The 10859-nt window shown below is 50.3% G+C and overlaps 1 protein-coding gene across 1 annotated transcript; it reads left to right on the forward strand.

Annotated features, from left to right (window-relative positions):
- Nucleotides 1-698: 698 nt before the first annotated feature.
- CNGA2 (cyclic nucleotide gated channel subunit alpha 2) lies at nt 699-10650 on the forward strand. Its single transcript, XM_065410950.1, has 6 exons — nt 699-811; nt 2712-2822; nt 3491-3664; nt 6836-6943; nt 8019-8125; nt 9227-10650. The coding sequence occupies exons 1-6, from the start codon at nt 699-701 to the stop codon at nt 10648-10650; spliced, it is 2037 nt and encodes a 678-aa protein (XP_065267022.1).
- The last annotated feature ends 209 nt before the right edge of the window (nt 10651-10859 follow it).

A 10859-nucleotide genomic window follows, 5' to 3' on the forward strand; every position in this document is an offset into this window, starting at 1 on the left:
GGGAGAGGGTTTGGAGTTCGGGGTCCCGGTGGCACTTAACACGGCTCCCAGGAAGCAACCGCCAGGTCCCTGCAGCCCATAGGCGTGTGGGCGGCCAGGGAGGCTCTGCGCGCAGCCCTCGTGCCTGCAGGCGCCACCCCCACAGCTCCTACTGGTCGCGGTTCCTGGCCAATGGGAGCTGTGGAGCCGGCACTGGGGTAGAGGCAGCACATGGAGCCTTCATGGCTGGCCATGCGCCTAGGGGCCACAAGGAGCTGGCTGCCGCTTCCAGGAGCTGCGCGGAGCTAGGGCAGGCAGGGAGCCTGCCTTAGCCCCGGGCCCCTGCTGCACCGCCAACTGGACTTCTAAAGGCCCGCCAGGGTCCCTGTTCGACCGGGCATTCCAGTCAAAAACCGGACACCTGGCAATCCTAGCTTAAATGCATTGTGGGTAATTTTCATCTTCCTCCAGTAGAGGCCACTGCTGGAGGCAGAATGGGGAATGCCCTTTTGTATGATCCGGGTCAGCAAAGCCTTTGTTCTTGGATGCATCCTCTTCCAACAGCAGAAGCCTTCACGAGTGCTGTGTACAGGGGGTGGGGGACAGCCCTGCACGGGATGTGATATGTGTGTGCCATATATCTTTCAGCTCTTAGTTATTTTCTGCTCTTTCCTGCTTCCTGGGGCAGGGTTCATGCCGGTGGCTTTCTCACATGGAGGATGAAGGGACAGAGTAATGGTCTGAAGAATTCGCCTGCCAGCCGCCCCCCCCGGTTGTCCGTCACAACCAGTACTGAAGATGATCCGGAGCGGACTGAGCTCAGCCCCAGCAGGTCAGGCTGCTCTTCAGTTTGGAACAGGAACGGTTTGCTAGAGAAGGGGAGTCTATTAGTAGGGGTGAAAGGACAGGTGGGCCTCAGACTCCTTCGGGAGGTATCTGGCCCTCTCAGGCATGGCATAATAGAGGGATCTGGACAGCACAACCCAGCTCCAGGGGAACTTAAACTGAAAGCAACCAGAGTGGTATAGGGAACCTCTAGTCGATATGGGAAAAGTGTGTGTGTGAAGGCGTGTCCTGGACACCCAGTTTTGAAGGGGGAGCAGAGCTATTCTGCTGGCTCAGCCTGGCAGGCAGACCAGATAGTGTCTTGTTAATGCTGCTCCTGAAGATAAAGGCTGAGTCGCTTTCTCTCAGGCCAGAGAGTGGTGGGTCCTGCAGGAAGAATCCAGGTAGGAGCCTGAGGGATACAGCTTAGATTTGGAGTTCCAGTCTTGGCTGAGGCATTGGGCAGATCCCAGGAAGGCTCTGTCTGGGTCAGGCAATGCCCACAGTATGTGCCCTGTGTTAGAAAAGGGTGCAGATACCACCTACTTAAAATGTATTGGAGCTTTGGGGAATGCCCCTGAGAGATCCCAACCTCTCCTACTGTAGTCAATAACATTGAAGGTGCTATCTGTCTTAGATACTTATATGCCCCCATTGAAATAGTAACAAGTTAGTCAGATTCAATACCTATACACACTGATGCCCAAGAACAGTTCGGTGAGAGAAGAAAGTAAGGCCTAGTTACAGAGCGGGAATACCTGTTACTTTGCTCCGCAGGGAATGTTCAGCTCCAAACTACTACTGAGAAAGCCCAAGCTTTAGATGCACAAGGACGGTAGTTTTATATGGACGTGAGCCCAGGCACTGACTAAGAAAGAAGAAAGATGCTAATTACCTTTGAAAATGAAGTATTGAGATGAATTTTGGGGCCAGTAAGGGAGACTGACACATGCAGAAGCTCTAATAGGGACCTGCGTGAGGTCTATGGACCAAGAATAGTAAATGTGAAGAAGCCCCAATGATTTCAGTGGGCAGGGCACATGGTTAGGATGCTGGAAGGCAGGCGGCTGAGCTTGTTGTGGTGTGCAGCCTGGTGGCCGACCTAGCGGAAGATGGAAAGTGGTGGGGGCAAACTGTGAGAGCAGCCAAGGATCTCTGTGCTCTGTAGAGCCAGGGAGGAAGAGTAACAATAATATGCTAGTATCTGAGAACTACATAATCATTAATGTAGTTACCCTCGCAGACGTCCGTGAGGCAGGGCAGTGCAGTTATCCCTATTGTACAGATGGGAACTGAGGCACGGAAGGCTAAGTGACTTACCCAGGATCACACCAGCTGTCTCTGGAGGAGCAAGGACTTGAAATCCTGTCCCCTGAATCACAGGCTAGCACCCTAATCATTGGACCATCCTCCCTCTCAGAATCAGGGCTTTAGCAGTGAACACATACCCCAGGGGTTGGTGAAACCAGTGAGTATCCAAAGGGAAATCCAGACCTCGCTGTGCAAGCAGCCTGGTCACTTTACTCCAGCTCCTCCTGGACACCCACCCTATTCTCCACCGAAAGCCAGGTGGGCTCACGTGCTTGGAGGGGAACACTGAGGAGATGATATTACCATGAGCAACCTCTTTAGGCTGAGTGAAGGAAATCAAGGATTGCAATAACAGAGAGGATCCCTCCTTGCTTTGTTCTAGCACAGATGGATGAGGGGAAGCCCATGCCTAAATGAACTTGGGGACCCTAGGCAATCGCACATGTCAAGGAGCAGAGGGCTGGGAAGCGGGAGGGCAGGATCTTGATGATGTCAGGTCTCTTCTCTTCTTCCCTCAGGGTCTAGTTCATCTAACGTAACTGGTGGTGGACACCGAGCAAGCAGAGAGTTATCTGATCTCTTTTTTTCTTCTGCAGAGCCCTGTCTGCAGGTGATGACACCTCCTCGGAGCTGCAGAGGGTGGCTGCGTTGGACAATGCAGATCAGCCAGACCGCTCCACCTTCCAAGGGAGAGGAGCTCTGTCCAGGTACTTGTGCCTGTAGGATGTAGCCAGGCGTGGGATGAAGGGATGAGCACTGAGTACTGTTCAACCACCACTGCTTTTGCAGGGCTGTGTGGGGTTCCAAATGACCAGCATGTTCGGGCCCAGCTGCTCTGTGCTTACAAAGTGAAGTATTAACCTGTCACCTCTGACAAATCCTTTTCCAGCTGCACTGGGCCAAGTGGGCTCTTTTACAACTATGGCCTTTTCATTCACCCCCTGAAGAGGTGACATTTTCCTGGCTTAGGGCCTAATCCTGTGCTGAGCTGAGCTGAGCTCCCTCCTGTCTTGCTGCATTCAGTGGGAGTTGGGGACGTTTGGCACCACACCGGATCCCATTGGCTTTACAGGGGCTGAAGATCTTGGATTCAGACTTGCTGGTTTCTGTACAGGTTCACCTGGCATGCAATAAGTGTGTCCAGCTGTGTGGAGGGCTAGAATGCCAAGACAGTGAGCCCAGGGGACTGGAGGGTGCTCATGTTGTATGTCCATGGTTTAGAATGGGCATTTGGCTTAGGTGTGCACAGTCCACCAGCACCCATGCAGCTGCACTTGGGACCACACAGAGACACCTATGAACAACGTGCTGGCTGGGAATGTGTTTTCTGTCATGGCACAGACTCCTGACTCTGGCTTCTTCTTTCCCTGGCCAGGATAGTCCGGCTGGTCGTGGTGCTCAGAGACTGGGCTAACAAAGGCTTGCGGGAGGAGGAGCAAAGGCCAGACTCGTTTCTCGAGCGGTTCCACGGGCCGGAGCTCCAGACGGTGACTGAAGGAGACGGCAACGCCCAAGGGGACCAAGAAAACAACGGCAGCAAGCGTAAAAAGTAGAGTTTTTTCTCTCTAAAACGTCTTGGCAGAAAGGGAAATGTTTCTTGTATGTGGTAGACCTCTTCCCCCCCACCCTCTGGGCTCCTCTCTCCCACGATGAAGGGGGCTAAGCGATTTGATTGTGTGCCCTGATACGAGCAGGACGGTTGCATGAACTAGAGGTGACTGGGGTCACCATGCTGTGCTATGTCAGAGGACCAGACCCAGCTCGGTTAACTCTGTTTCTGAACAGTTTGGTATCAGTGTGTTCACTGTCTGGAAGCTGGTGCTCGCCCCTGGTAGGGGAAGTGTATACAAGTTTTTGCCTGATCCATTGCCCAGACTGGGCACCTGCACCTATAGTTGGTGCGTACCCTTTACTCACTGTCTAGTCTCACATACCATCCCTGATTCTGTACTAGACCCTTATACTAATCACTTATCTCTGCAACAGTGCTCACAGCTGGCACATCCTGATCACAGGGTCTCAAAGCACTTTATAAAGGTCTGTAAGTTGTAGTGTCCCCATTTTATAGAAGGGAAAAACTAAGGCTTATAGCACTGGTTTGCTATCTTTTCCATACGGTGGCCCCCTTTTCTATACCAGGACCCCCTTCTGACCTAGCCAAGACCACTCTTCCATGTCGCAATATGGGAAGGCAGTGTGGCTGTTCATGATCCCCTGACTGAGAGCCCCTGGTTTTGAGTGTTTAAGCTCAAATCGGAAGTCTGAGGCAGAGTTTGAAATGGTCTCTAGGCTCCCAGCTCCCCAACCCAAACTGCAGCTATTAGGCCCAGCTACCTCTCATCAGCAGTAGCTCCTTCCAGGAGGAACTCCCCGGGGGATTTTGACAAAGTGAGTGAATCACCCGGCTGATGCTGTATTTGCAAGTCTTGTTTCATCATCTGCAGGAGAGGAAGGGAAGTGTGTTCCTTGCCCAAGCCTTCTGCCAGAACATACTTTGTGAGGGCTAGTTCTCTAAAAGGCTCTTTCAAATCCAGTTCTTTCATCTGCTCTACACACACTCACATAGTGAAAAACAGTAACCTGGCTTTTCTTCCTCTCTATAATTAAAGGGCAAAGCTCATTGACTAGTCTGGACCCCTCCATTATAAATGGTAATTAGAACACTGAGAAATGCTTGTTTTCTGCAGGAGAAAAATATCAGAGGCTTGTATCTGAGACTTTAATAGCCAGAGAAGAAAATGTTCTACCCTGTGAGGTTAAGGGTATCTTGTTAATTATCAGAGGCAATAGGCTTAGAACTCGAATACAGAGAGATGGAATTGGAGTATATTCTGAAGGGGTACAGTGAGGTTCTTCAACCAGAATGAGCTCTGGAGAGGGGGCTGCCACCTTGCTGAGGTTTGGCTTGCAGGCAAAATCTGTCTGCATCTGCTTGTTGTGGTGCAAGAAAATGTAACCATAATGTTATACGACAGGATGGCAAAGACGGTGGTTGTTACATGTTTGCTAGCCTGAAGTTATGTGGAGCCATTACTCCATTTGAGGATTTGTAAATTCAGGATGGTCCCTCAAAATTCAGGATGGGTTCCCTGGCTACCTGGTGCACACAGGGATGACTAAGGGTGGGGGTTTCCCATTTCCATCATTCTATAGGGAGAAATAGCTCATTGACCAGCGATTGGGGACAGAGATCAATCCACTACCTGTCATGACATTGTCACTAATGTGATGTTGTGACGCAGCATTTCGGCATCCTCATGCAATTATTTCCCCTTGGGGCTGACCGATCCATGATGAACACCAGGGGTTCATAGAGCAAAATGGCATCCTCCATACATCGTGACCCTGCAGGCACCATACGCAATGTGCGGAGCAAAATGGTGTTCTCCACACTCAGGGGTGCTGGAACAATTTTGTATAGTGGGGGGTGCTGAGAGCCATTGAACCAAACTGTAAACCCTGTGTATGATGGAAACCACTTCAAGCCAGGGGATGTGGCAGCACCCCTAGTTCCAGCACCTATGTCCACACTAGGGATCAGTGCAACCCCATCTGCTGATGGCACAACCTCATTTGGGGTCATGACCCACAGTTTGGGAGCTGGTGGCTTAGCTGCCTCTGAGATCAGCTATGTGATGTGCAGACACAGTAGAAGACAGTCTGTTTCTCTGAAAACACTTGACCCATTTTTAGAGCCATGTTGAACAACCACCATTGTTGTGGCCCTACCAAAACCGTGTGAGAACCTGCTCTCCAGGCTTTGCCAAATGCATTATTCCTAAAGCTTGGTGCGTTCCTGCTGACGATGCCTGTGCTGTGCAAAACCAGGGGCATAAACAGAAGGCCAGAAGATGCTGGTTTTGAAGGTGTCAGAAGCAGCACTGGAGGGTGGAGGGAACTGGCAATTGCCAAATGGAAAACAGTGAAATTTGTTGGGAAATGAGTTGTTTTCTATTTCTGGGAGGGATTTTTGTAAACTCAAAGGCTGTGGGGAATTTTGTCCTCTTGGCACAGAGTGAAAGAGAGACAAGCCTATCAGTTCGGAAGCAGAGTTTCTGTCCCCTCTCTCCTCCAGTGAAATCTAGCAATTGCAGCACACACATCTTACTGCTCAGTCCCTAGATAAGCAGGATCAAATGCTTGGGAACAGTTCAAAGGCTGGACCCAGCGATTCAGTGAGCAGACTGCAGGCAGCATAGAGCAGAACGGAAATGGCAATTCCATAGTACTAGCTGCCACAGCAACCCCTTTCCTTCCTTAGTGTGGCACCTTGTATGCCCCTAAACTGCATGGACATGCATTTCACTCTGCCCTAATCAATACTAGAGTTATAAACTATCTCAGAGCTGTATCTATTATACTGACACAAACTGTCCCAGCATTCTATATGAGAGAGCATGTTGTCTAGTGGTGGCAACAGCAGCTTGGAAATCAAATTCCTGATTCTGCCACTGACTTGCTGGGTGACATTGGGCAAGTCAGTTAGCTGCTCTGTGCCTCAGTTTCCCCATCTGTAAATTGAGTGAGCTCATTTTTTCCTACTGCAAAGGGGTGTTGGGTGGGGGATGGTTAACTGAGAAACCTTGGCAGGTGCTGAGTGCTCTTTAGATGGAAGGGGCTCAGTGCTTGATATAATTAAACCAAACTGTAATTGATGCTGCTTGTGCCGTTAACCACATGCAGTCTCCGACGCCCTAGTTGCCTCGGTTTCTATTTTCAGGAAGAAATGGGAGCTCTTTGTGGTGGATCCTGCTGGAGACTGGTATTACCACTGGCTGCTTGTCATTGCAGTGCCCGTCCTTTACAACTGGTGTTTACTTGTGGCAAGGTGAGTAGGGAGCATTCCAGGGCAACTCTGTTCTGTAACCCTTCCACCACCGTAGATGCCATCTCTGAGACCAGCATCAGCCAACTGAAAACTGCCTTATGTCTTGCATTGTTTGTTTCTGAGGCTGCTTGTCACTGGGTGGCTGGCCCATTCAAAGGGAGGGAGGGCTCGGCCCACCTGTGATACAGCTGATTTGCCTCCTGGGGCAGAGAGGATGAATTAGATCACGTGAGTGGTGGTCATGTGTCTAAATTGGAGGTGTGGTGGGGGGAAGCAGTGGCCAGTAGACAGCTGGAGGGTGGTGACTACAGAGTGAAGTTGCAGGAAGAGTGTCTCCTGCAGTGGTCCCTCTGGGAGGGAGTTGTGGCTGGGTAGAAAGCCCTGGTTGGAAGTTTTGCTTTCCTTTTGGGGAGAAGGCAAAGAAAGCAGGCCAGGCCTTGCATCTTGTCCAGCGGCTCTGAGAGCAGTAAGAGACGGTACCTCGGGGAGGTGGGATGGTGCCAGGAGTAAGGCCAGGGTGGAAGTCTTTTTGGGTTCATTTTTGAACTTTATGCTAATAAACCAGACCCCCAGAAAGGCTGCTGTTGGACTTGTGAATGTCTTGGGAATATCTAAGGAGTCCAAGGAGGGAAACTGAGGCAGACCCACCCTGGCCATGAGGGGGCACAGGGGAAGTGCTTGACCTTGTTGCACCAATGGCAAAAAATCCATATTTTTCTGTTATGGCTCTGGAAAGGCAGAGCCACTTCCATCTAGGTTAGCTGCATGTGCTGGGTTGGTAACAACTGAGTGTGGGGTGGTGGAGTGGCATTATGCTGTTGCGTGTGGGAGGCAGTTTCAGTAGCATTACTGCTTAGCTTAGTGGAGAGCAGATGTCGCAGACATGATGGACTTAATTTCCGAGGAGCGAGGGAATGGCTGGCAATTGTCAGAGATCCGCCCTGGTGGCCACTGGGACACCACAGCCTATAGGAACCCAGTATCTGCCTTTGTTCCGTATAGGTGATGGGGTTGAGTTGGTTTCGGTATCTTGATAACGCCCCCCCCCAATTACTGCCATGTGCTTCTCCTGCAGAGCCTGTTTCAGTGACCTCCAGAGGGACTACTGGATCCATTGGCTGGTGCTGGACTATGTCTCGGACTGTATCTACGTCGCCGATATTGTCATTCGGCTGCGCACAGGTGAGCAGAAGAGGCAGCCTAGCCTGGGAAGGGTTTGTTTTAATGTTATCACCTGAGATTTGATATAAGCTGTGAGGGGCTGGCCTGATCCGGGGCTCCTTTAGGAGGAGTGGCTTAATCCAGTGGTTCTCAACCAGGGGTACATGCACCCCCTGGAAGACATCTGCGTACCCCCAAGGGTACATCAACTCATCTAGATATTTGCCTAGTTTTACAACAGGCTACATACAAAGCACTAGCAAAGTCAGTGCAAACTAAAATTTCATACAGACAATGACTTGTTTATATGGCTCTATCCACTGAAATGTAAGTACAATATTTATATTCCAATTGATTTATTTATTTTATAATTCTATGGTAAAAATAAACCAGTAAGCAATTGTTCAGTACTAGTGTGCTGTGACACTTTTGTGTTTTGATGTTTGATTTTGTAAGCAAGTAGTTTTTAAGTGAGATGAAGTTGGGGATACACAAGGCAAATCAGACTCCTGAAAGGGGTACAGTAGTCTGGAAAGGTTGAGAGCCACTGGCTTAATCCATACCTTGGTGTTAGCTGGCAGGAAACGGCTTCTGGAGAAAGAATCTCATTAAAAGCTCTGTAAAATAGACTAAGTTTCAAAATGAAAGATTCATCATCCACAGCTTTTAACTTCACCTATGAATAATTGTACAAAATTACTCACATGACCATTAGTGTTCGGGCACAGCTTTAGGTCTATGTCTCTGGTTTGGTATCTGTTAAGTTAATGAGTAATCTAAATGGAAAAACGGTAGAATTTAATGTTCCCAGAACGTAGCTGGCTGCTTTGCAATTTCTGTCTGTCACTGAAGAGCTCTGATCTAATTCACTATATGCAGGGCGGAAACATCAGTATGTCCTCCTATCTCTGTGTCATCAGAGTAAATCCCTAAGTAATACCTTTTTGTGGCTTTTTCCAGATGAAGCATTTGAGGGCTGGCAAAGGCTTGTAGCCTGAGCAGATCAGGCGGAATTAGAAATATTTTAATTACTATATGTGTATGTTGGTTGAATGCAACCCCAAAGCCAGGAGAACAAACATATCTGAGCCAGGATAATTCTTCCTCTTGTTTCTCTGGTAGGTTTTTTGGAACAGGGTCTGCTGGTCAGGGACCCGAAGAAGCTACGGGATAACTACATCACCACCTTACAATTCAAGCTGGATGTCCTCTCCATCTTGCCAACAGACCTGGCCTACCTTGCAGTGGGATTACATCAGCCTGAACTACGCTTCAACCGGCTGCTGCACTTCTCCCGCATGTTTGAGTTCTTCGACCGGACCGAGACCAGAACCAGCTATCCAAATATCTTCAGGATCAGCAACCTGGTTCTCTACATCCTGATAATCATCCATTGGAACGCCTGTATTTACTATGCCATCTCCAAGGCCATTGGGTTTGGGACGGACACCTGGGTGTACCCCAATATCACCGACCCTGAGTATGGCTATCTCGCCAGAGAATATGTCTACTGCCTCTACTGGTCCACTCTGACCCTGACCACCATTGGGGAGACCCCACCCCCGGAGCGCGACGAGGAGTACCTCTTTGTCATTGTCGACTTCCTCATTGGTGTCCTGATCTTCGCCACCATCGTGGGGAATGTGGGCTCCATGATCTCCAACATGAATGCCACCAGGGCAGAGTTCCAGGCCAAGATAGATGCCATCAAGCACTACATGCAATTCCGCAAGGTCAGCAGGCACATGGAGGCCAAAGTTATCAAGTGGTTTGACTACCTGTGGACCAACAAGAAGGCTGTGGATGAGCGTGAGGTCCTCAAGAACCTCCCTGACAAGCTGAGGGCAGAGATTGCCATCAATGTCCACCTGGAGACTTTGAAGAAGGTGAGAATCTTCCAGGACTGTGAGGCTGGTCTGCTGGTGGAGCTAGTGCTGAAGCTTCGACCACAGGTTTTCAGCCCAGGAGATTACATTTGCCGGAAGGGGGACATTGGCAAGGAGATGTACATCATCAAGGAAGGAAAGCTGGCTGTGGTGGCAGACGATGGCGTGACCCAGTACGCTTTACTCACCGCGGGAAGCTGCTTTGGCGAGATCAGCATCCTCAACATCAAAGGGAGCAAAATGGGCAACCGGCGCACGGCCAACATCCGAAGCCTTGGCTACTCAGATCTCTTCTGCCTGTCGAAGGACGACTTGATGGAAGCTGTGACCGAGTACCCTGATGCCAAGCGGGTCCTGGAGGAGCGTGGCCGGGAGATCCTGATCAAGGAAGGGCTTCTGGATGAGTCTGCGGCCGCAGAGAGCTCGGAAGGGAAGGACACTGAGCAGAAGCTGGAGAGGCTGGAGTCCCACCTGGACACGCTGCACACCCGTTTTGCCCGGCTCCTGACTGAGTACAATGCTGCCCAGCTGAAGCTCAAACAGCGCATCACTGTCTTGGAGTCCAGGGTAAAGCAGTACAACCAGGAGGAATTCTTCTCCGACAGCTCAGACAGCCCTCTGGAGGAAGAAGCAGCAGCTAAATCCAAAGGACAGGAGTGAGGGCCACAGATGTCAGCTCTGGCTGTGTGTGGATGGTGCTGAGATGGTATTTCCAGGAACGCATTGCTCCCACTGCCTTATATGAGACTTATCTCGAACCCATAGAAGTGCTGCTGCTGGCCTTGGATGGCTGGGAACTGAGTAGAGAGCAGTCAGGTGACTCCAGTAGCTCTCACTCAGGTTTATCTCTCTCCTTGCTGCCTTTATCC

This window comes from Emys orbicularis, chromosome 9 (genome assembly GCF_028017835.1).
Source record: "Emys orbicularis isolate rEmyOrb1 chromosome 9, rEmyOrb1.hap1, whole genome shotgun sequence".
In the NCBI taxonomy this organism is placed as follows: domain Eukaryota; kingdom Metazoa; phylum Chordata; order Testudines; family Emydidae; genus Emys; species Emys orbicularis.